We start from the raw sequence: 26,982 nt of genomic DNA, 5'->3' as shown, positions 1-26,982 counted from the left end.
TCTGATGAAGATCATCAAAGGTTAGTGCTGCATTTAGCTGTGGTTTGGGTTTATGTGACATTATATGCTAGCTTGAAAAATGGGTGTCTGATTATTTCTGTCTGGGTACTCTGCTGACATAATCTAATGTTTTGCTTTCGTTGTAAAGCCTTTTTGAAATCGGACAGTGTGGTTAGATTAACGAGAGTCTTGTCTTTAAAATGGTGTAAAATAGTCATATGTTTGAGAAATGGAAGTAATAGCATTTCTAAGGTATTTGAATATCGCGCCACGGGATTCCACTGGCTGTTGAGTAGGTGGGACGATTTCGTCCCACATACCCTAGAGAGGTTAACTTTGGGATCGGTGTCCCCTTCCACGGGACTGTTGAGCTAACGTAGGCTAATGCGATTAGTATGAGGATGTAAGTAACAAGAACATTTCCCAGGACATACACATATCTGACATTGGTAGAAAGCTTAAATTCTTGTTAATCAAAATGCACTGTCCAATTTTCAGTAGCTATTACAGTGAAAGAATACCATGCTATTGTTTGAAGAGTGCACAATTTTGAACATGAAAAGTTATTCATTAACAAGTTAGGCACATTTGGGCAGTCTTGGTACAAAACTTTGAACAGAAATGCAATGGTTCATTGGATCAGTCTAAAACTTTGCACATACACTGATGCCATCTATTGGCCAAAATCTAAATTGCACCTGGCCTGAAATAATACATTATGTCCTTTCTCTTGCATTTCAAAGATGATGGTAGAAAAACAATACAAAAGAACGGTTGGATCTTTCTTTGTATTATCTTTTACCAGATCTATTGTATTATATTATACTACATTGCTTTCACATATCCATAAACTTCAAAGTGTTTCCTTTCAAATGGTACGAAGAATATGCATATCCTTGCTACAGGCAGTTAGATTTGGGTATGTAATTTTGGGCGAAAATTTTTTAAAAAAAAGGGGCTAATCCTTGGCTGTCAGTCAGGGGCCTGTCACTAAGCTGTAAACATAAGCAGGGGAAGACACCTGTTAGAGACCAGAGCATGCTTACCAGTCAATTTACTGATAGAAAACCAGGTGTGGGGAAATCATGCTGGAACATTTGCATGGCAAACAGCTCATTGCTTTAGGAAACATCTTGTCAGACCTTTTTTATTGTTGAAGGATAGCCTGCACTTTCATTGCACATTGGTCTTTACAGTATGTTGTGACAGAGTAAAAAAAATATTATTAATGTCTCATTGATTGACTAACGCAAATTCAATTTGCAATCAACCACAACTTGAAACCATGTTGTTTTTGTCTATGTTTGGTTTAAACCTACGGTCAATTAAGATGAAAACTGCATACATATTGTATGTCAATTAATTTCTGCTAAATAAAAAAAGCTATCTTGATGCAACATGATTACATTGCAATAATAACAAAGGTGGAATAACATGGAAACAATATTGACTCAACCACTTTGTTTCCGGTGCAGATGTAAGCCTACATCTACCGTTGTGCGGTTTGTCTGTTTGATTTTGTGTTTGTTTGTTTCCATGCTCTTAGTAGTCATACAAAATTGGGTGCGTTTCATTTTCTGTTCAGAGTTTCTGTCAACGGCTTTTTCAGCTATTTGCAAGAAATGACTAACCCATTATATATAAAAAGGTTTTCGTTACCCTGTTTCTCATCTATCAGTGGGTGGTGTGATGGGTATATGTGGTGCTCTCCACTACCACATCTTCCTGTAATGTCTACTGGATTGTTTCTGTGGTGTCCTGTCCAGATGTCCTGTGGTAATAGTAATGGTAATTTGTCTTACCTTCTCTTCAAGTAACCACAGGTATTAGGGGAAGCTGAGAGGGCATAAGAGGAACACACACATGTGACGTCACAGCTGTTTGAGTGTCAACTGCATGCTACACATCTTGAGGTTCGGGTCATCTCGCTGGAAACACATTGGAACAAAAAGACTGTTGATGACAGAATTTACTTCTCAGAAACACTTACCCATAACAGAGCAACATCTATGTCTCTTATTCATGGCCCCGTACATTTTGTATTTGTAGCCAAAACATACATTTATTACCATCAGTATCAAATAGCAACACCTTAGCTAAGATAGTTTTTGACAGGTTACTCATCAATCTAGAGAACCCTCTCCTGCACCATCAACCTGCTATCGTTCTAATCTTGTGTGAGTTCAAGCCACAGGTAGGTCTATTGAGGGACAAACCGACTTCTGTAGATTAACTATTTTTGCCTGCTCTAATCAAAAAGATAGCTTACTCTTTTCAACAACAGTGCAGCACATCCTGTCTACCCACAAACTTCCTGTTAGAAGTTCGGGTTGGAGAGTTTCCCTCTCAATGTTTTTCATCTACCTCCTTTTACCTGTCCCTAACCGTAGTGTAATTTTTCAAGTTTATCTTATTTACTGGTGAAATAGTAATAAATTATGATAGTAACATAATTAATATGTTACCAACAGTGACAAATATGTCAGCTTCAGTGACACCTAATATGTCAGCATTAGTGACATATCTACAATGATTAAATGTCACTATTTTTGACATAACTTTTCCAATGGTGAATTTCTGCATGGCCATTGTAGGTCAATGGTCGTCGTGAGGGGAGTGGACGTGGGTGTGCTTGCAAGTCACAAGACTTACCTGTCAAAACAAATGCCACACCCTGACCTTAGAGATCCCTTTTAGTCTCTATTTGGTTAGGTCAGGGTGGGAAATCTATTTTTTTCTATTTCTTTGTTGGCCGGGTATGGTTCTCTGATTGGGGATCATACTTAGGCAGCCTTTTTCCACCTTTAGTTTGTGGGATCTTGTTTTTGGTACTGTGCTGTATGCCCTACTGAACGTTACGTTTTCGTTTTGTATTTATTTTGGTTTTGTTTTGGTGTTCATCTAATAAAGAATGATGTACACTTACCACGCTGCACCTTGGTCCGATCCTTCAATCAACGTACGTAACAACAAAAGCCCCAAACAATAAAATATAGTAAAAATATAAATGAAAATGCAAGCCAAACACTGTGATCAGAATGGCAATGAACTCATTAAAACCTTTATTTATTTATTTCCGGTCTGATCTATTTTGGTAGGAAGGTAAGGTACAGTGCATTCGGAAAGTATTCAGACCCCTTGACTTTTTCCACATTTTGTTACTGTACATAACAGCCTTATTCTAAAATGTATAAAATAAATGTTTTTCCTCATCAGTCTACACTCATTACCCCATAATGACAAAGCGAAAACAGATTGAGAAATTTGTGCATATTTATAACAAATAAAAAACGTATTTACATAAGCATTCAAACCCTTTGCTATGAGACTCGAAATTGAGTTCAGGTGCATCCTGTTTGCAATTATCATCCGTGAGATGTTTCTACAACTTGATTGGAGTCCACCTATGGTAAATTCAATTGATTGGACATGATTTGGAAAGGCACACACCTGTCTACAGTATATAAGGTCCCACAGTTGACAGTGCATGTCAGAGCAAAAACCAAGCCATGAGGTCAAATGAATTGTCTGTAGAGCTCAGAGAAAGGATTGTGTCGAGGCACAGATCTGGGGAAGGGTACCAAAACATTTCTGCAGCATTGAAGGTCCCTCAGGACACTGTGGCCGCCATCACTCTTAAATGGAAGAAGTTTGAACCACCAAGACTCTTCCTTGAGCTGGCCGCCTGGCCAAACTGAGCAATCGGGGGAGATGGACCTTGGTTAGAGGTGACCAAGAACCCGATGGTCACTCTGAAAGAGCTCTAGTTCCTCTGTGGAGATGGGAGAACCTTCCAGAAAGACAACCATCTCTGCAGCACTCAAACAATCAGGCTTTTATGGTAGTTACCAGACGGTAGCCCCTCCTCAGTAAAAGGCACATGACAGCCAGCTTGGAGTTTGCCAAAAGTTTGACTTTTACTTGAGTCATTTTCTAAAAAGATTTTTCCGTTTTAAATGTTTTATCAATTTGCCCCCAAAAAATGTAAAACCTGTTCTTGCTTTGTCATTATGGGGTATTATGTGTCGATTGATAAGGGGAAAAAACTATTGAATCAATTTTAAGATAATGCTGTAACGTAACAAAATGTGGAAAAAGTCAAGGGGTCTGAATACTTTCCGAATGCACTGTATATGTCTGTGTGTTTTACTGTATTTTGCTTATTTCTTTTCAAATAATGTATACTGTAGTTATCAAACTGAGCCCAGGGCTTGTGGGGGAGGTGTACTGTCACCTAAGCCACATAAAGTGACTTTCTGAATGAGACAGTGAGACAGACAGACAGACAGACAGACAGACCACCACAGTCTTACAGTAAAGCCGCCACACACACACACACACACATAGTGGTGAAAAAAGTACCCAACTGTCAAACTTGAGTAAAAGTAAAGATGCCTTAATAGAAAATGACTCAAGTAAAAGTGAGTCACCCAGTAAAATATCACTTCAGTTAACATCTAAAAGTATTTATTTTTAAATATACTTAAGTATCAAAAGTAAATGTAATTGCTGAATTATACTTAAGTATCAAAAGTAAAAGTATAAATCATTTCAAATTCCTTATATTAAGCAAAGCAGACGGCACCATTTTCTTGTTTTTTTAACATTTATGGATAGCCAGGGGCACGCTCCAACATAATTTACAAACAATGCATTTGTGTTTAGTGAGTCCGCCAGATCAGAGGCAGTAAGGATGACCACGTGTTCTCTTGATATGTGCGTGAATTGAACATTTTCCTGTCCTGCTAAACATTCAAAAAGTACTTTTGGGTGTCAGGAAAAATGTATGGAGTAAAAAGTACATTATTTTCTATAGGAATGTAGTGAAGTAAAAGTAAACGATGTCAAAAACATAGAAGTAGTACTTAAATATTTTACACCACTGCACACACTCATGCATGCATGCACAGGCAAGCAGGCAGGCACATGAACATGTTCACAGCAGTCTGCTGCTAAACCACTGAACACCTGTGCTATGTGAGTTGTGTGGGTGCATAAAGATTACAACCTGTGCTGCATTTCAGGTGACAAGTCTGCAGGGGTACGAGGTAATTGAGGTAGCTATGTACATATAGGTAGGGGTAAAGTGACCAGACAAAGGATAGATAATAGACTGAGCTGTAGCAGCAGCGTATGTGGAGCAATAGCAGCAGCTTGTAAGTGCATGTGTGTATGAGTGTGTCTCTGACACCGCCTGGTATAGAAGTCGTGGATGGCAGGGAGCATGGCCCCAGCGCCATGTGGTCGGGTGCCTTGCAGTTGCCGTACCAAGAGGTGATGCAGCCAGTTAAGCTGCTCTCAATAGTGCAGCTATAGAACTTTTTGAGGATCTGAGGGCCCATGCCAAATCTTTTCAGCCTCCTGAGGGGCCCTCTTTATAACTGTGTGGGTGTGTGTGAACCATGTTAGTTCCTTAGTGATGTGGACACTAAGGAACTTGAAGCTCTCGACCTGCTCCAATACAGCCTCGTCCCTCTGTTTCCTGTAGTCCACAATCAGCTCCTTTGTCTTGCTGACGTTGAGGGAGAGGTTGTTGTCCTGCCAGGTCACTGACCTCCTCCCTATAGGCTACTTCATCATCGTCATTGATCAGTCCTACAACCGTAGTGTCATCAGCAAACTTGATGATGGTGTTGGAGTCGTGCAAACCCACGCAGTCGTGGGTGAACAGGGACTATAGGAGGATACTAAGCACACACCCCTGCTGAGGGGCATCTATGTTGATGGTCAGCGTAGCAGATGTGTTGTTGCCTACTCTCACCGCCTGGGGGGCTACGCGTCAGGAAGTCCAGGATCAAGTTGCGGAGGGAGGTGTTCAGTCCCAGGGTCGTTAGCTTAGTGATGAGCTTGGAGGGCACTATGGTGTTAATCGCTGAGCTGTAGTCAATGAACAGAATTCTCATATAGGTGTTCCTTTTGTCCAGGTAGGGCAGTGTGGAGTGCATTTGAAATTGTGTCATCTGTGGATCTGTTCGGGCGGTATGCGAATTGGAGTGGGTCTAGGGCTTCCGGGATGATGGTGTTCATGTGAGACATGACCAGCCTTTCAAAACAGAGCATGACAACAAATGAGTGCCTGCTGCAGCACAGGAGACGTTTTCATTTTAATATTTTACTAGGCAAGTCAGTTAAGAACAAATTCTTATTTACAATGACAGCCTACCCCAGCCAATCCCGGATGATGCTGGGATCAATTGTGTGCTGCCCTATGGGACTCCCAATCACGGCCGAATGTGATGTAGCCCGGATTCAAACCAGGGACTGCAGTGACACCTCTTGCATTGAGATGTTGTGTCTTAGACCGCTGCACCACTCAGGAGCCCCCCCCCCGAGTGGTGCATACAGGCTATTGTAAAAAAAAAAAAAGAGGATAGTTTGGAACAGTTCTAAATTTGTCTATCAACTGTAAAAATGTAGCGTATCAGAACCAGTTACAACTGAAGTATCTGATCATCAATGAATTTGAGAAGAAAACATTATTTTTTTTTTAACACAGCAGCCGTTTGTCAGGTAGGCCTATATGCACTTGTAAAAAAAAATATATTTGGGAAAGTATCATTTTAAAATCTATTTTATTCCATGATATTGTTGTTACAAAATAGATTTGTATTGACTGTGATTTGGACATGGGAATATAACAGTATCTGCTAGGCTAAATGAACAAACTAGGCATGCAATGCTCACCGCATGATCCCCTTAATAAGTGAATTAAAAGGCACTGTAGAATGACTATAGCCTAATATGGCATTTTTTGTTTCATTATTATTTATTTTATTTTATACGACCTAAATGCAAAATGTATAGGGATGTTGTAGAAGTGCTGTTGTTGATGTGTTGTTGCTGATCACCCCTGCCAGTCTGTAGCGTGTCACAAATGCTTCACCATTTTTTCTTTAATGGCTGGCTATAGCTGTAACCTCATATAAACATCTTGGAATTTTAAATTGCATATTCAACAACTTACAAAAAAATAAAGCTGAATTTGGGATTTTATTTTAGGAATAAGGCTGTTTTTTTGAAGCCAGAAGGAGGCTAGTATCAGCTACGTTTATGGGGTGGCAGGTACCCTAGTGGTTAGAGCGTTGGACTTGTACCTGAAAGGTTATACGATCAAATCCCCTAGCTGACAAGGTAAAAATCTGTCGTTCTGCCCCTGAACAAGGCAGTTAACCCACTGTTCCTAGGCCGTCATTGAAAATAAGAATTTGTTCTTAACCGACTTGCCTAGTTAAATAAAGGTAAAATTATAAATGTATGCCTATGCTAGACTATGGTGATGTTTTATATATGAAAAGGGTCAAATCAAATCAAATTTTATTTGTCTCACACACACATGGTTAGCAGATGCTAATGCGAGTGTAGCGGAATGCTTCCGCTCAGTGTTTGAGATCAATTGACACCCTTTACCACGGAGCATTGAGATTTATTTTAAACTAACATAATCAGTTCCATTCAATTTCTTTCTAAGTCTTAAACTAACAAGGGGTAGGCCTATGCTTTTAGCCGTTATTTAACAAAAGCTACAATACCCTCACGTGCCCTCACATATCCCCTCAATTCGAGCCCTAGCCCTGGTTTTAACTTAACACACCAAGCCCTTCACGGACACTGAGATATTTAAGGAGTGCATAGTCACTGAAGGAATTGGCTGACAAAATCTATGGATAGTAGACTTTAATTTAGTCTGTCAAACAGGTAGACCTACCTTTTTTATTTCTTGAATAGGATGAAATAGTCTCCAACACAAAGCCCTCTTGTTGTTAGTAGCCTAAAGACAAAATTACAATGAACACTGTTTTAGCACCCATACACTGTCCATCTTCGCGACTGCCTCTTCATAGTAATGTAAATTACTCTAATATGGCTTATTGTGAGGTCAAAAACTCTGATAAATAGCTCCATTATGGAAAAAGAAACATTGTTTTCATTAAAATCAATTATAGCAATAGCTTACCTCCGGTCCTCATCTTCATGCTCTCCCTCTCAAACTGAACACGGCATCAGTAGGCCTAGTTTGGAAGAAGCCTTTGACTCGCCTCCTGTGCCACCGTACAAGCACAGACATTTGTTAGGCAGCACAAAAGGGTTTACATCAGCAAGAGCAGGGCAGGCCAGGGCTCATGATTGGTGTAGCCTATCCATTGCAGTGTGTAATGCAGTGTAGCATAGTTTTACATGCACCATCCCAGCATGGCAAAAGCTCGGGAAGGAAGTACATTTTCTAAGAAATATAATTTTGCCCTGTGCTTCTCCGAGCATGCTCTTCGTATAGCCGTGACCTATAGCCTATAGTATAAACTGGATGGTTCGAGCCTTGAATGCTGATTGGCTGTCAGCCATGGTATATCAGACCCTATAACACGGGTATGACAAAATATTTATTTTTACTGCTCTAATTGCATTGGCAATCAGTTAATAATGGCAATAAGGCACTTTTTGGGGAGTTTGTGGTATATGGCCAAGAGCTAAGATTGAGGAGAGGCCACTGGATTTTAGCTAGCTGACGTTAGCATTGCTAGCTATTTTTGACTAACTTGGCTAGCTAATGACAACATTGCCATTTGTCAAAAGTAAATTTGATGACATGATAATGCTGGCAAAATTGTTTCCTGATAAATATTTGACTACTTTCGCAATGTCATCGTATTCCCAGGCACTATAGTGTAATTTAGACGAAACAGTAGTTAGCCTTCGTCCGGGATGACTGGGTTTTTCACCACTTTAGGACACCACTATAGCGCTGCCGGTAGAGGGCGGCTTGAGAGCGTTCATAACAATTTCATGACGCGACCGAGTGACATTTTAATTGAGACCACACTAGGCACACTTGATTTTGTGCGCCCAGCAGAGAATCAGGGATGAGGGGCATCATTGGACACATATTGATATATAATAGCCAACTAATTCTCAAACCCTGAGCAAAATTACATTTATTCAGTTACAAGTTACATGACCCTCCCCTAGACAACAAAAATATATATACTAAACCCTCCCCCTGACTGAAATTGAAAAAGCATTACCCCCCCCCCATTTTCCTCCAGGTAACAATTGTGTACATTTTGACCGCTCCCTTACTTTCACCTTCATCACGATTATTTATGATAGTTCATTAACTTCCCATTCTGCTTTTTAATTGAGACCGGTTTGATAATATTTTATTATTCTTTTTTTTTTTACATCAGTTGTGATATTGGTTATATAATATTGTTCAATGTGATTTTATGGCAAAGTAATTTCCCTTCATAGGAAGTCAGCTGATTTTACTTTATTGGTTAAATTGATTTCAACATTTCTAGAATGTTAGTGGCCAACTTTTTTTTCTTGTTCACGGTTCCTTGTCATAGACTACCAGGTTATTGGTCTTGAATTGCATCCAGGTGACATTTCTTGGACAGCAATGAGGCTTTAATGTCAAAGAATTGCTGTGCATTTGCTGGCACGAAGTATGTCAGTCACATTATATCACAGTACCTTAGACTTAGGGTTGGGGCGTAACTGATTACATGTAATCAGTCTATTTGTTAAAATCTGCTGGTGTGCGATCTCTAATGTTAAGGAAGACTCGAGCTTCACCTATGGGATCGTCAGAGGGGGAGGGGGGTATTTCTATCTACAATGAAGCCCTTTTGTGGGGAAAACTCATTCTGATTGGCTGGGCCTGTTTTCCCAGTGGGTCGGCCAGGCTCCCAAGTGGGTGGGTGGGCCTATGCCCTCCCAGGCCCACCCATGGCTGCGCCCTTGCCCAGTCATATGAAATCCATAGATTAGGGCCTAATGAATTTATTTAAATTGACTGATTTCCTTATATGAACTGTAACTCAGCAAAATCTTTGAAATTGTTGCATGTTACGTTTATATTTTGGTTCAGTAAGTATACACTAGCATTCAAAAGTTTGGGGTCACTTAGAAATGTTCTTGTTTTTGAAAGAAAAGCAGATTTTTTTTGTCCATTAAAATAACATCAAATTGATCAGAAAACACCAGTCTCAACGTCAACAGTGAAGTGGCGGCTCCGGGATGCTGGCCTTCTAGGTGTCCAGTGTCTGTGTTCTTTTGCCCATCTTAATATTTTATTTTTATTGGCCAGTCTGAGATATGGCTTTTTCTTTGCAACTCTGCCTAGAAGGCCAGCATCCCGGAGTCGCCTCTACACTGTTGACACTGGTGTTTTGCGGGTACTATTTAATGAAGCTGCCAGTGGAGGACTTGTAAGGCATCTGTTTCTCAAACTAGACACTTTAATGTACTTGTCCTCTTGCTGAATTATGCACCGGGGCCTCCCACTCCTATTTCTATTCTGGTTAGAGCCAGTTTGCGCTGTTCTGTGAAGGGAGTAGTACACAGCATTGTACGAGATCTTAAGATTCTTGGCAATTTCTCGCATGGAATAGCCTTAATTTCTCAGAGTAATAATAGACTGCTTTTCTTTCAAAAACATGTGAATGTCTAAGTGACCCCAAACTTTTGAACGGTAGTGTATGTTGATAAAGGAATATACCTGGTGGCCATTCTAAACTCAAATTCCTCTCCATTTATTTAATATAATATATGCCATTTAGCAAAAGCTTCTATTCAAAGCAACTTACACTCATGGGTGCATAAATGTTTTACAAATTGGTGGTCCAGGGATCGAACCAACTTTCCTGGTGTTGCAAGCAGCAATTGTTTTTGTCTCGCTTAGGGCAGCATATAGACCTAGACCGGGCTGAGCTGCAGAGGACCAGTTCCTGTATTGACATAAAAGTACATGACCTATTGTTATGCACAAGTACACTGGACAAAAAAACGAACACAACATGTGAAGTGTTGGTCCCTTGAAATAAAAGATCCCATAAGTCTTACATACACACAAGCTTATTTCTTTAAAATGTTGTGCACAAATGTGTTTACATCGCTGTTAATGAGCATTTTTCCTTTGCCAAGATAATCCATCCACCTCACAGGGGTGGTATATCAATAAGCTAAGTAAACAGCATGATAATAAAACAGGTGCACCTTGTGCTGGGGACTATAAAAGGCCACACTAAATTGTGGAGTTTTGTCACACAACGCCAACACAACACAATACCACAGATGTCTCAAGTATGCAATTGGCATGCTGACTACAGGAATGTCCACCAGAGCTGTTGCCAGAGAATTGAATGTTCATTTCTCTATCATAAGGCCAGTCTATCATAAGGCCAGCACACATAAGTCATTTCAGAGAATTTGGCATTACGTCCAACTGACCTCACAACCCCATATCACATGTATGGCGTCATGTGGGAGATCAGTTTGCTGAGTGCCCCATGGTGGCAGTGGTGTTTATGGTATGGGCAGGTATAAGCTACGGACAACAAACACAATTGCATTTTATCTATGGCAATTTGAATGCACAGAAATACCGTGACGAGATCCTGAGGCCCATTGTCGTGCCATTTGGCGGCAGGTAGCCTTGATGTTAGAGTGTTGGACTTGTAACCGAAAGGTTGCAAGATCGAATCACCGAGCTGACAAGGTAAAAATCTGTCATTCTGCCCCTGAACACGGCAGTTAACCCACTGTTCCTAGGCTGTCATTGAAAATAAGAATTTGTTCTTAACTGACTTGCCAAGTTAAATAAAGGTCAAAAAAGATATATATAAAAAATTCATCCTCTGCCATCACCTCATGTTTCAGCATGATAATGCCCTAAGTCGCAAGGATCTGTGCACAATTCCTGGAAGCTGAAAACGTCCCAGTTCTTCCATGGCCTGAATGCTCAATATACATATCACCCATTGAGCATGTTTGGGTTGCTCTGGATCGATGTGTATGACAGCATGTTCCAGTTCCCGCTAATATCCAGAAACTTCACACAGCCATTGAAGAGGAGTCGGACAACATTCCACAGGACACAATTAACAGCCTTATCAACTTTATGCGAAGGAGATGTGTTGCACTGCATGAGGCAAAGAAATGGTCACACTAGATACTGACTGGTTTTCTGATCCACAACCCTTTTTTGATTAAGGTCTCTGTGACCAACAGATGCGTATCTGTATTCCCAGTCATGTGAAATCCATAGATTAGGGCCTAATGAATTTATTTCAATTGACTGATTTTCTTATGTGAACTGTAACTCAGTAAAATCTTTGAAATTGTTGCATGTTGCATTTATATACTTTACTCGCACTGGCGGATGGCATTTTGTTTATCTGGAGTGGTAATGAGAACTCTCCACCAGAAGGCAGCACTGTCCACACTTACTGCAAGGTAGTGGTTTGCATTGACACCTCTGCCTCAACACATGCAAAACAATTGTTTTTGGAAAAACTATAAGGGAAGTGAAGTGAGAAGTTCACTACCAGGCTAATGTAATACAATTCCCATGCAATGACCAATTAAAATGAGAACATACACTGAGTATACCAAACATTAGGAACACCCTCAATTCGTCGGGGCATGCTGGCCCATGTTCACACCGATGCTTCCCACAATTGTATCAAGTTGGCTGGATGTCTTATGGTTGGTGGACCATTCTTGATACACATGTGAAACTGTTTAGCGTGGAAAAACCCAGCAGCGTTGCAGTTCTTGACACAAACCGGTGTGCCTGGTATTTCAATTTTTTGTCTGGCCCATTCTCCCTCTGAATGGCACACATACCCAATCCATGTATCAATTGTCTCAAGACTTAAAAATCCTTCTTTAACCCTCTAGAATCTAAGCCCTGTCTAAGCCGGAGGAGAGAGAAGGGTTCTAAGCATTTAGTGTTTTAAGTTCCCTTAAGGAAGAAAAAAATATATACAAAACTTAATGGATGAAACATTGAATTTGGCAATACTGGTATTAACCAATAGAATAGAAGTCTTTGTCATGGAAGGAGCAGGTGTACATCTCAGTGTACATCTTTGGGGGACACTAATGATAGTCTAACTGGTGTAGCTAAACAATATGCTGTTACACGTTCTTTAGGTCATTACAGTTGTAGTGGCAGATTTGATATATAAACATTTCTATGCTTACATCATAGAATTACATCTTAGAACTCTAATTCATTCATTCATTTTAAGTATTTGAATATGATCTTTGTGGCTTAAATGGGATATAATATACCCTATGCTTATACCATTTACAAAACTGTATACCTTATAATATACCTTTTGTAATTGTGTACATGCATGGCTTTAAGTTGCCTGATACAGTTCCTCAAAAAGTCATTCCAACTTGATTACTTTACATGTGTTTTTCCAAGCCTCGGGGCCACGCTTGTGTCCCGAATGGCACCCTATTCACTACTTTTGACTGGGGCCCATAGGGCTCTGGACAAAGGTAGTGCACTGCATAGGGAATAGGATGCAATTTGGGACTCGACCAGTGACATACTTGGCTGCTCCCGAGTGGCTCAAACATAATGTCCATCTAAATGAACATGTACGATGCTTGGCATACTTACACAATTTGATTATCATCTGGATCAATAGTGCAGCAACACTTGTGCATAACTGGGAGGGTTGGAGTCCTCTCTGATTACACATAATTGGAATTCAAAGCTCGTTTCCACTCCATAGGTGTCAAAGTGTCACATGGAAGTGGAACAGAATGTCTTTGGAGTTGTTTGGATTATTTGGAAAAATAACTTCAACATTGAGATTTTGGAATTTAATTCTGTTTAAATTTACACCCCACAAAACTATGTTGTTTACATTGATGACTCAATCACGGTAATTTCAAGTGTGACATATCTTCAGGCTTTCAATAGTTTTCCCAAGCAGGCAAAATGTGACATGTAACGTAACAATTACATCATTCCCTGGTTGAAAAGACATCATATGACCAGATTACAACAAGGGAAAGGTGATTTTTTTTCTTCTTCATGACAACATAAACACGTCATAGGAACGATGTGTCATTTGGTCAGATAACACATTTTTTATTTTAGAACCCGTTTATAAGCTGACCCTGACGTCACAAAAGACTTCATGATGATATCATTGCAACCGGTTTTGCCACTGGGTTATGCTGACTGGTCCATATACTTTTTAATAATCACTCAAATAATTCCGTACAGATATTGAAAGAAAGTCTGAATTTACCATAACATTATTGTCAATAAATATTTTTTATTTCTTGACACAAGCAAGAGAATGCACACCCTGAATAACACTTCTAAGGTCCACATTTTAAAACGGCTAAAAATCATATGTATAACGAAAGGAACATCAATGGAACACACTCAAATTATTCAAAGTAAATGTGGTGTCTGATCAATACTTGATCAACAGCTTAAAATGCTTATTATTAAACGGGCTGATCATTCACATACATTGTAGTGTTTCCTTTCCTCAGACTAAAAGGTTAGTTCATAGATCAACAAATACTGTCAGACACCTTTTATAGTAGCCTCTCGCAATCGTCCTTCAAGAATTTCTCAACCATCTTTTAATAAACCACAACCACAGTATTTCCAAAGCACTGGCCAAATGAAGATTTCATTTCAGAAATGCATATTAAAACACAAATAAATAGAAAATAGAAAATAAAAAAAACAACATTATGATTACAGTCACAATCCAAATCCATACACAGCCAGTCCAATCATCGCATGTCCATTTGTTGAAATGCAGATAACTGCCCAGATAATATAGATGACGAGTGCAGTGTCAACACAGAGAAGAGAACCTGCAGTAGGGAGGGGTGTAGTGAAAGATTGGGCGACCGGTATAAGCATTTCAATGTTCGTCTACACCTGTTGTTTACGAAGCATGTGATAAATACCATTTTATCTCATCCGTCTTTGTTTGCACTTCCCCTGTGTCCAAAGGACGTTTCTTATGAGCCTGTCCCTCTCTGTCTTTCTATCCAAACCAGGACACTGTTGTTAGCACATTGCTAGTGGCCTCCAAGGGTCTCTATGCTGCTACACCACACAGATGAGCCCTGAGCAGCGATAGGAGAGGTGAGGGATAGGCCAGTCATCACAGAACACAGAGCAGTGGTCTCCAAGGCTGTACATCTTCTCTCTCTGCTCTGCTCTCCATAAGCCCAGCCTCTGAGTCTTTATCTCCATGGTACACACATGCCGACCTGGAGCCTCTCGGCTGCGCTGGCACTGTGGGCCTGGGGGAGGCGAGGGCAAATGAGGGGGGATGAGGGGGTGGTGGATAAGGGATAAAGGGGGATGAGGGAACAGCGAGGAGGGGGCGCTTCAATGGTACAGGTCCAGACGTCCTAATTGGATCCGGTAATGGCTGGTCGATGGCAAAGGAGGAGGGTTGTTAAAACCAGTACAGGTCCTTCCCTTTCTTGTGATGCTGGAGGCCTGGGGATGTAGAAAAAAAAGAAAGAAGATACAATGGAGGAAAACAATGAGAACGAGGCACAATGGTTGTCATGGCTGCTCCTGCTCTTTAATCCAAACAGCTTCAAAAAAAAAAAATGTAAAGGCTATTGATGATGTGTTTTCTCTGACACTAATTTTCTGTTTATGCCATACAACAGCAGCAAAGAAACATACAGTAGGACAGCTCACAAATGTGACCTAAAAGTGACAAATATAGCTGAAAGAAATAAACTGCAGAGGTGGCTTGTAAGACCAGGTTAATGTAGAGTTGTAGTGTACCGAGACTGAAGACAAAGTTGTGGGTGGATGTTAATCGCCAAATTGGACTCTGGTTAGAGAATGAGGTGGACAAAACTACAACAGTTTATTATTGGCACCAAACCGTCCCAGCACATAGGGCAAAACACACTGATAGAGAACTGGTAAAAGTATGTTTTTTTTCGGTCAATAACGCATACTGGTGAAGAGTCCTCTGACGGCTACCAAACCAAATAAATGTTTGGTGTGCTCGGCAGCCATCGTTATATGGTCAGGTGACAGGTCGTCTGGTGGGAAACTGACATGTAATAGTGTTACATTATTGATCAGCTTACATTGAAGAATTCGGAACAATAGCACAATGACAACTGAAATGACTAAGCCATGTTGACAGATGATATTGGAAATTCCATTTCATTGGGGTTGCGGGTACACATTCATCTGTATTAAAATACTTTCTGGGGGCTCAAAAATCAGCTGACCAATGTTAATGTCAGTGGTCATATGCCTGTCGAGCATTTGAAGTTCATGGTGTTAACCGATATTGCACATTTATGGGACTATGGACACGCAGGTGACTGTGGCTGCAGCAGAGAGGACTGCTATTGAAAAGTTGCAGGTGGTTGTTGTGGTTGTGCTTGTTGTGGTAGGCCCCGCTGAAGTAGAGAAGCGACTCCATACCTGCGTCCATGTTGAGGGCCATCTCTCCGGGGGGCAGCAGGCCCGGCCAGGGCGCGGTGGGGTCCAGCTTGGTGACGTCATAGGGATGGTGCACAGGGAGGGATCCCAGGTGGTGGGGCCGCACGGTGGGCATAAGCAAGGGGCTGTAGGGGTGGTGGGGCTCCAGGCCACCAGGAGTGTAGAGTTCGTGGAGGGGCCTGGGGGGCCCGTAGGCCTGGCTCGGGGTGTAGCCCCACCCCTCTGATGGGTGGATGTGCGAGTGGGGGTGAGCGTGAGGGTGCGGAATGCCCGGGTGGAGTCCGGAAGCGTAGGGGTCCATGGAATAGATGGGCATTCCGGGTTCGCAGTGGGAGCGACTTTGGGGGGAGGAGTAGCTGCTGTCCCAGAAGGAGGGGGGGAAGCTGCGGCGACTGCTGGGAGAAGGGGTATCTGAGAGAGCGAGAGAGAGAGAGCGAGAGAGAGAGAGAGAGAGAGAGAGAGAGCGAGAGAGATCAGCTTTAGGCATATGTCACGGACAGTAGTGTTACTGTATGGCATGATTTAGAGACACATATGGAATAGCCCGTGAGAGATGCATGCAAGTCATGAAAACAACATTAGGTCACATGGTTTTTACACATATGTACATACAGCACACAGTCCTACCAACAGTAGTCTCCTGCAGGCCACAGAAATAAATACTAGAGACTCTTAGAGAGAGCGAGAGAGAGAGAGAGAAAACAGACAGACCGAGTCTGACACCAAGACTGCTAACAAAATGGCGACATGGACTGAGTTGACCTTGTATTTTTATACTGACTCTATGCACACTCACAGGACTCTACACACTCACACACACTGACGCTCCAACACACACATAACATACACACATATTTATACTGACTCTACACACACGCACACGCACTCACATACAATCATCATATACACTATATCCTGATGCCCAGTCATCTTACCCCCGATACATATCTACCTATATCACTCCAGTAAATTGGTATTGGAACAGACCCTGTATATACAGTAGCTTACTTACTTCTCATGTTCTTATTTCTTATTTGTATTTATTGTGCGTTTTTGTTCTGCTTATGTTATTTTTAGTACTACATTGATATTGATTACTGTAGAGTTGGGTTTAGAGCTAGTAAAGAAAGGCATTTCACTGTACTTGTGCACGTGACATTAAAACTTGAAGCAGAGAGAGATACAGACACTCATTGACACAGAGAGGAAGAGAACCCTGTCGCTGTGTCCTGCCTCCCCCTCAGCCCCCTTACTTACACCCCCCCCAAAAAAAAAACAACCCCCACCTGTTGTTTTTTCTGCACCACTTCGTTTGCCCAAAGCAGAATGTCAGTGGGACAGTTTTAGGCTTTTAGACGTTACTTTTTATATTTAGAATTACTCTGAAAAAAGACACCGTCGTGCGGCAGTGCATGCAGTAGCCCCAATCATACCAGTTGTGTGATAAATCAGCAGCGGCCATTGTGGGGCCGACCGGAGCCGTTTGAAGGCGATATGCTGGCCCGCGGGGTTCAACGCTTACGGCCGCGTATAAACATAGTATCTGTTGTCAGGCAGGAAGACGTCCAACGAGAGAGGGAGAGGGAGGATCTAAGTCCTACATGGAAATCGGGAGGACAGGCAGAGCGCAACTCGAGTTTGGGTGACTACTTTGGCAAATGTAATAGTGGTACCATTGATCGAGAGAAAGTTGAAAACATTTGTAAAAAAGCTGTAGAACACAATTAATGTGAATACATTGGTTGACGCGAGAGGAATATGAAAATCTTTTGCACTGTCTGCACCTGTGGGTGATTGTAGAGCAAATGTCCACTGATTGTTAATAGCCCATTCATCTAAGCAATGTCAGTCTCTTTTGTGTAAAACAATCTCTTTACCTGGTTCTCTCTATTAATATTAGTTTCATTTATGACATACTGCCTACCATTGGGTCATTTCTTGGCCCAAATCCTGAACTTTGTTGATCTTACCTGTATCTGCATTAATATTTTTCGGAAAAAATCATCAAACTACACTTAACTGCCCAAAAACACACTTAACTGAGAGCATGAAGCATGTCACACTTGTCTAATAATATCCCTGACCCTTGACCCTCAAGCCTTCCTAACCTCTGACCCCATTAGGGCAGAGGACAACAGGCACCACTAAACAAGCACCCTTCTGTCCATTTCTTTGCCGTTTTGGTTTGCCATTTTATATCTACACACACACTTCTGTGTGTCCTCTGACAGCCTCACCTGGTGCACACACACACACACACACACACACACACACACACACACACACACACACACACACACACACACACACACACACACACACACACACGCACAAACACCAAAAACACTCCTAACTATGCCTACGCTACCTGTGCCCAGGTCCGATGCCCTCCTCTTGCCCTCTCCCTCCATGTAGGAGCTGAGTGCCCTGGAGAAGTGTTCGTCTACCACACTGCTGATGTCCCCTTGGTAGTACGTGAAGAGGACACAACGAGACGTCAGGTACTCAGCCTCGGGCACTTCCTGTTTCTCCTTATGGCACTCCTCTGGTCGAGTGGCACGGGGATATGAGGATGAGGAAGAGGCGGAGGAGGAAGAGCCAGGGCCCGTGCTGGTGCCCACCGATACCCCCTCCTGACACCTTGTCATCTCCGCGCTCTCCATCATGAAGTCTCTGCGGTGAGGAGAGGGGCTCCTCAGACCGATGGGTGCCTGAAGGGGGAGGAGGAAGTGGGGCAGGGTGGGGGCAATGGACAGTTGTTAGAAGGGAGAGATCTTGAAGACCAAGTCTATTGTGACATAAGACGTGTGTGCGTGCATTGGCTAATAGTCTTGTGATCATGACACTGTTTTCTCCACAACTATTCAAACGAAATCAGTATGTGCCAATTAGTAAGCCTCCTGTCATACACATACCGACAACATACCTCCACTGCTTATGGATCTGATAAATTACCAACATTAGACAAAACAAATGTGAAATCCATAGCATTGATCATGGAAAATTGAGAAACAGAGAAGTGCAGGTTTTGGAAATGTTTGGAGACATTTGGTTTCTTACAGACCTCGTTGATAATCTGCCCATAGATCCAACATTTTGTGTAGGTAAAACAATCAAATAGGTTACTTTTTTATGCAAATAAACTTATTCTTGGAAAACAAAGTTTCTCTCGCGCGTTTAATTAATTAATTCGAAAACATTTGACAGCGCCTCCTTACCTGGAAGCTGTTGATGAACGCGGGGGCGGCTGGAGCGTACGGTGCGTAATGTCCATAGGCTGGGTACATAACATCCAAACAACTCATGGTAATGACACGGTGTCCTCTCAGGCCAGGGAAGGGAAGTGTCGCACTGTCATATGGAAACCAACGTTGTAAGAGAGCGACAACATTCCGCTACCAGCAGCAGCAAGGCAACTAGAGAAGGCGCTCGGTCAGTGGCAATCCGCAGCAGGCAGCACGAGGCTCGACATCACTCCAGAGCGCGCTCTCTGCTACGCTGCGCAACAGCAGCTGCGCTCTCAGATTGTGGTGAGAGAGGTTTATACAACAAAACCCACACAAGAGTGTCCTGTACATCTCGACCCACCCACCCTTGTCCAGTAGCTACCCGCTAAAATAAATGCTCTGATTTGTAATATTACATAAGCCTAAGCTGTTTAGTAAAGAATACGAAAATATATTACGATTTCTTTCTATTAAGATAAGAATTGTAGGCTATTAAGAAATGTAGCCAATGATAATCTGTGAGAAATCGGTTCATTATTGTAAAGTAAATCTATTATTATCTAATTACCTATTGTCCATGCACGTTTTCTACTGTCCATGCACGTTTTCCAATTTCCATAATGCATTCTGTCTAATTTAGTTGGCATGATCCTTAACTTCTTTGACCCCAAAATAAACTATTCCAAGGGTTACACAGAGGGTCATAGGCCAATAGGCCCACTGCAGAATTAGATTCAGTTATGGTGTAGAGGCAATAGAGTAATTTAAAAAGCAAGTGACTTCATTAAAGGATATAGGAAATGTGTATTCTATTCCCATTTAAAGTGTTGAGTTGGCCATCCTTTAAAACATCCATGGGGTAGCCAAGTAAAGTCTGCGGACATTGGAGCTATTTGGTGGAATTCTCAGAATGACACTTAGGTGTCAACTGTAGGGTGCACACACTGGCCATACCAACACCAGGAGAGAAAAAAATACACAATTCCATGACAAATTATCACCCATCAGTTACACAAACAAGGAACTTTCCTCACGTAGTATGTCATCTGATGTCATAGTACGATTTTATAATAACAAAAGAAAAATATTAATCAATTTACACTACATTACTTTACTTTGATACGTTAGATGTCCTATCAAAAATGTGACCCATTAAAACCCGTAACAGTCCAAGCCCTGTCTAAGCCCGAGAAGGTTTTTTTTACTAAGCTATTTGGAATTGTTTTAAGAAGGTCATACCAAGGATCATTTATCTATTTGATTTTGAATTTTAAGACCCCTTGAAGTATCTAAAAAATAAATACAAAATATTTTTGGCCTTACTGCTATTAGCCCATACAAACGCGTTGAATAACAGATTCACGACAGATAGTCCCCAAAATAATCGATGGGGTTGAGGTCAGGGTTCTTTGTGCATGGGGGCATTGTCATACTGAAACAGGAAAGGGCCTTCCCGAAACTGTTGCCACAAAGTTGGAAGCACAGAATCGTCTAGAATGTCATTGTGTGCTGTAGCGTTGAGTTCCATTCACTGGAACTAAGTGGTCTAGCCCAAACCATGAAGACCAGCCCCAGACTATTAATTCTCCTCCACCAAACTTTATAGTTGGCACTATGCATTGGGGCAGGCAGCGTTTCCTGGCATCTGCCAAACCCAGATTAGTCCGTCAGACTGCCAGATGGTGAAGTGTGATTCATCACTCCAGAGAACGCATTTCCACTGCTCCAGAGTCCAATGGCGGTGAGCTTTACACCACTCCAGCCGACGCTTGGCATTGCGCATGGTGATCTTAGGCTAGTGTGCGGCTGCTCTGCCATGATAACCCATTTCATGAAGCTCCCGACGAATAGTTCTTGTGCTGACATTGCTTCCAGAGACAGTTTGGAACTTGGTACTGAATGTTACAACCGAGGACAGACGATTTTTACGGTTTTTTTTTTTGCGTTTTAAGCACTTCACGGTCCCGTTCTGTGAGTTTGTGTGGCCCATCCTTTCGAGGCTGAGCCGGTGTTGCTCCTAGACGTTTCCACTTCACAATTAAAGCACTTACAGTTGACCGGGGCAGCACTAGCAGGGCAGAAATTTGACGAACTGACTTGTTGGGAAAGGCGTCATCCTATGACGGTGCCACATTGAAAGTCTTCAGTAAGGCCATTCTACTGCACAGGAGGTTGGTAGCACCTTAATTGGGGAGGGCGGGCTTGTGGTAATAGCTGGAGCGGTGTCAGTGAAATGTTATCAAATACATCAAACACATGGTTTCCATGCGTTTTTTTTCCATTTCATTCGTGCCGTTCCAGCCATTCTTTTTTCTACAGAGATTGCATGGCTGTGTGCTCGATTTCATACAGCTGTCAGCAATGGTCGTGGCTGAAATAGCCGAATCCACTAATTTGAAGGGGTGTCCACATACTTTTGTATATACAGTGCATTTCAAAGTATTCAGACCCATTCACTTTATCCACATTACGTTACAGCCTAATTCTAAAATTGATTAAATCGTTTTTTTTCTCCATCAATCTACACACAACACCCCATAATTACAAAGCAAAAACAGGTTTTTAGAAATGTTTGCAAATTGAAAAGATAAATCAAATTAAATATAACATTTACATAAGTATTCACACCCTTTACTCAGTACTTTGTTGAAGCACCTTTGGCAGCAATTACAGCCTCGAGTCTTCTTGGCTATGATGCTACAAGCTTGGCACACCTGTATTTGGGGAATTTCTCCCATTCTTCTCTGCAGATTCTGTCAAGCTCTGTCAGGTTGGATGGGAAGCGTCGCTGCTCAGCTATTTTCAGGTCTTTCCAGAGATGTTTGATCGAGTTCAAGTCCGGTCTCTGGCTGGGCCACTCAAGGACATTCAGAGACTTCTCCTGAAGCCACTCCCACGTTGTCTTGGCTGTGTGCTTAGGGTTGTTGTCCTGTTGGAAGGTGAACCTTCGCCTCAGCCTGAGATCCTGAGTGCTCTGGAGCAGGTTTTTATCAAGGATCTCTCTGTAATTTGCTCCGTTCATCTTTCTTTAATCCTGAATAGTTTCCCAGATCCTGCCGCTGAAAATCCTCCCCACGGCATGATGCTGCCACCGACCATGCTTCACTGTAGGGATGGTATTGGCCAGGTGATGAGCGGTGCCTGGTTTCCTCCAGACGTGACGCTTGGCATTCAGGCCAAAGAGTTCAATCTTGGTTTCATCAGACCAGATAATCTTGTTTCTCATGGTCTGAGAGTCCTTTAGGTGCTTTTTGGCAAACTCAAAGCGGGCTGTCATGTGCATTTTACATTTACATTTACATTTTAGTCATTTAGCAGACGCTCTTATCCAGAGCGACTTACAGTAGTGAATGCATACATTTCATACATTTTTTTTCTTCTTTTTTTTCCCTGTGCTGGCCCCCCGTGGGAATCAAACCCACAACCCTGGTGTTGCAAACACCATGCTCTACCAACTGAGCTACAGGGAAGACTTTTAATGAGGAGTGGCTTCCGTTTGGCCACTCTACCATAAAGGCTTGATTAGTTGAGTGCTGCAGAGATGGTTGTCCTTCTGGAAGGTTCTCCCATCTCCACAGAGGAACTCTGGAGCTCTGTCAGAGTGACCATCTGATTTTCAGTTTGGTCGGGCTGCCAACTCTAGGAAGAGGAAACTTCTTCCATTTAAGAATGACGGAGGCCACAGTGTTATTGGCGAACTTCAGTGCTCTACGGACAATTCCTCATGGCTTGGTTTTTGCTTTGACATGCACTCTCAACTGTGGGACCTGATATAGAAGGTGTGTGCCTTTCCATATCATGTCCAATCAATTTAATTTACCACAGGTGGACTCCAGTCAAGTTTTAGAAACATCTCAAGGATGATCAATGGAAACAGGATGCAGCTGAGCTCAATTTCGTGTATCATAGCAAAGGGTCGGAATACTTATTTAAATGAGGTATTTCTGTTTTATTTCTTTTTAATAAATTTGCACAAATGTGGAACGTTTTCTGAAATGCTGTTTTCACTTCGTCATTATTGGGGTATTGTGTGTAGATTGATGAGGAAAATGGTTTATTGAATCCATTTTTTAATAAGGCTGTAACATAACAAAATGTGGAAAAAGTGAAGGTGTCAGAATACTTTCCAAATGCACTTTTGTATATAATTTTTTCAAACCATACCGGAGGACCTTCAGATGAGTGTTGTGACGCCTGTGGACGTCCTAGAGCAAAACACCTTTCCACAGAGTGGTCATATTAGTGTGGAGCCCAAACCATTCAGACGCTACAGATGATTTTGTGAGAAGACTGATTTTCGGGATGTCTCACTGTCTCTTTCACCTTTCACCACAGATACGGAAGTGCGAAAGTGCGACACTGTGCGACACACTGGCGGATACGGTGGATTAAGACATATACAATGCAAAAACATAAATATCTCTAGCTTAAACGGACAGATTTTTATGGGGATTTGTTTATTATGCTAATTCGATTTCCATGGAGGCGCGGACTTTGACTCTGGGGGGGTTTAATAGTTAAAAAGAGCAAGGTGGTGCTTTAAGTTTTAAAGGAGCCTGATTTGGTCGGCATGCCAGTCTTTTTGACAGACACTCGGGACTGCCTGGGAGAATTGTGTGGAATATTTGCAGAATTCCTTCGACGAGTGTCAGATGAGTTGGAATGCCTCTGATGTCTGTTAGCAGATGAGACCGGTGGGAAGTTGGGTGAAGTCGTGTTGCTGCTTAGGTGGGTGGGTGGATGTTGATGTCTAGAATCCCTGTGATACAATGTCTACAGAAGGTAGCAACATTGCAAAGGACATTTGGACATCATGTTGCTGTGTTTATGTGTATCAACTAATGCTTTTACTTTTGCAGTTTAAGCTCTGATTCAGCACTGCTGTGGCATTATTTCATTTATCTTGTCTTTTTCTTTCTTACAATGGTCTTTTGATGTTGTCATGTGCCTAAATATTTAACAAACAGGACAGAGCTGGGCAGAGCCGGCGGGTAGGGTGCTGGAGCCAGAGCCGTGTGTGATGCAATGTTGGTGCACTCCAACTTACAGCGTGATAAACAGCCGCTGCTGATGCAATGGAGACTTTCTAGTATTAATGACCATGACTTTCTATCTCCCTCTTCCCCCTCTCCCCCAGCAACACATAAACCTCATCGTTGTCTTACCGCACTTCGCCTTTCCTTCGGAACAGTCATCTACAGTCATTTGTCACTATTTGGCAACAGTGTGTGTGTGCGTGGTTAGCAATGCAACACTTGTCATGTACTGACCACACTAGGAAAGGGAGGAGGGCGAGTGACTCAACCCCTTGACTGGAGCAGAGAATAGAGGCAGGGCACAAGCAGGTTAAAATAGGTTAATGTCTACAAACATCATTATCAGCATTAGTGTCCATTATTTGTGCATAATGATTGCTCATTTGGGTAATTGATTTATAAATAATGAATTGTATTGATTTATACTTTATTTATTTGAATGATTTATTGTGTATTGCATATTTCGTTTTTTATTATTATTAAAGCACAATAATGTGTATGTGTTTGCGTGTGTGTGTCCGTGCTAGCTGAAAATAAACAAGTTACATCACTGCTGCATATGACCCCGGACATCCAAACCCATCCTCTTTCTGCACAGGCTAAATGAGAACTGCTCCGACGCCTCTGATTGGCTGACCTGTTGAAAGAAGTAATGGCACCAGCTTTATTTAGACCTCCAATATGATCGTGACACCAGGAATACTTTATAATCCATGCTATAAATCACCGTTGAACAAATAAAAACAAATTAAGTAACATCCAAGAACATGTCGCTGTGGTCAGCAAAGCATGACTTGCATACAACATACAGGCTATATACAGTACTGCATGTTTGGACAGAGCACAGATAGATAGCATGGTTAAAACAGACAACCATTGTTTTACTTTACTTCAATTGCGAACGCAGTGTTCATTCTGGTTTAACCAGGCTATGGAAGATTGAACCATAACCCCTGAAACAACAACGTCTTTTTTAAGGTCTCTGTCTGGCATGGACCCAAGGGGGTCACTCTGCCTCTCCCAGCATTCCACACTTGTTTATCCTATCGGCCTGCTTTAGCTTTAGCTACACAAATCCCCCCTGCTCCATGCAGCATGTGTTAGAGAGACATAGACATAACAGCTGCTCTCTTGTCCTGGTCTTCCCAGTGGCTCACTGGCTCACAGTCCCTCCAGCTGTCCTGAGCCATCCCTATAGGTCTGACAGTGACACACACACACACACACACACACACACACACACACACACACACACACACACACACACACACACACACACACACACACACACACACACACACACACACACACACACACACAGGCCCAGTTTCAGACTCTTAGACAGGTCTGGCTGGTTCACAGTCAAAGGTAGCCCAGACTGAATGCTGCACTCACCATTGTTTCACTTAAACCAGGCTGTAACCTGGCTAAGTCAAAGGTGCCATCCATGACAATATATTGAATATAGGAAAACTGCATTATTAGGCTTGAGTTATTAGGTCTAATGTTACGAAACCAATAACTAGCCTACGGATATTGTTGCACTCACTTTGACTAGAGGTCCTAGGCCTAGTTATATGGTCTGTAACCTGAGTGAATGTGTGCATCTATATGTGAAATCAGCGTTTGAGAGGACCGTGTTGGATGCACATGTGCCCAGGGAGACAGCAACCTTACCTTAGGTCCAGGGCCAGTTGACTCCTTTGGGTCAGAGAGCCCAAGCAGATTATGTTCAGATGGTAGCAGAAACAAATACATACAAAAAGGAAAAATACAAACAGGCAAAACCCAGCAGCCTCACAGCTCTGCCAGCTGGGACACTCACTGATGATCACCTTAATTTGCAGAACATGTCCTTATCAAGGCTTGGCAGAACAACACTTGGACCTGGGTGCTGGCAGCTGCCCCCTGGGGGAATAGAGTGTGGAAGTGGTAGTGGTAGTGAGCTGAAGTGTGCAGTGTAAACTACATAACCTATTGCATAACACGAAAGTGGCTGTTATAGGGTTTATCTCATTTACATAAGTATTCACACCACTGAGTCAATACTATGTAAAAGGCGCTTGGGTGGCGATTACAGTCAGTCGTCTTGGGTATGTCTGTATCAGCTTTGCACATCTGGATTTGGGGATTTTCTCACATTCTTTCTTGTAGATTTTTTCAAGCTCTGTTAAGTTAGATGGGGAGTAGCGGTGAACAGCAATCTTTAAGTTTTTCCACAGATTTGAATGGGATTCAAGTCTGGGCTTTGCATGGCCACTCAAGGACTTCTACATTCTTGTTCTGAAGCCCTTCCCGCATTGCTCTGGCTGTGTGCTTGAGGTCATTGTCTTGTTGGAACGTAAATCTTTGCCCCCTAAGGTCATTTACGCTCTGAAGCAGGTTCTCATCAAGGATTTGCCTATACTTGGCTCCATTCATTATTCTCTCTATTATTACCACTATGATGCTGTCATCA

At 42.1% G+C, this 26,982-nt stretch overlaps 2 protein-coding genes across 7 annotated transcripts in view; both read right to left on the bottom strand.

The window, feature by feature from the left end:
• The window catches only part of LOC106610669 (procathepsin L), a 46,410-nt gene extending 44,150 nt beyond the window's left edge, over positions 1-2,260 (bottom strand). For 2 of the 6 annotated variants that reach the window (XM_045723358.1, XM_045723362.1), the window contains exons 1-2: positions 1,991-2,242; positions 1,803-1,836 (exon numbers count right to left, since the gene is read on the bottom strand). In XM_045723358.1, the coding sequence (XP_045579314.1) occupies positions 1,803-1,836; positions 1,991-2,072 (116 nt within the window). In that variant the 5' untranslated portion in view covers positions 2,073-2,242. Of the gene's footprint in view, positions 1-1,659; positions 1,929-1,990 lie in introns of all 6 variants that reach the window. The other 4 variants (XM_045723357.1, XM_045723359.1, XM_045723361.1 and 1 more) reach the window with 4 other exon arrangements.
• Positions 2,261-14,064: 11,804 nt separating this feature from the next.
• vgll2b (vestigial-like family member 2b) lies at positions 14,065-19,796 on the bottom strand. Its single transcript, XM_014210111.2, has 4 exons — positions 19,480-19,796; positions 18,630-18,972; positions 16,244-16,672; positions 14,065-15,283 (listed from the first exon to the last, which is right to left on the bottom strand). The coding sequence occupies exons 1-4, from the start codon at positions 19,564-19,566 to the stop codon at positions 15,240-15,242; spliced, it is 903 nt and encodes a 300-aa protein (XP_014065586.1). The 5' UTR covers positions 19,567-19,796; the 3' UTR covers positions 14,065-15,239.
• Positions 19,797-26,982: the final 7,186 nt, after the last annotated feature.

This window comes from Salmo salar, chromosome ssa09 (assembly GCF_905237065.1).
Source record: "Salmo salar chromosome ssa09, Ssal_v3.1, whole genome shotgun sequence".
Lineage (NCBI taxonomy): Eukaryota > Metazoa > Chordata > Actinopteri > Salmoniformes > Salmonidae > Salmo > Salmo salar.
The sequence above is the reverse complement of the archived record's forward strand: the minus strand, read 5'-3'. Positions and strand labels throughout refer to the sequence as shown.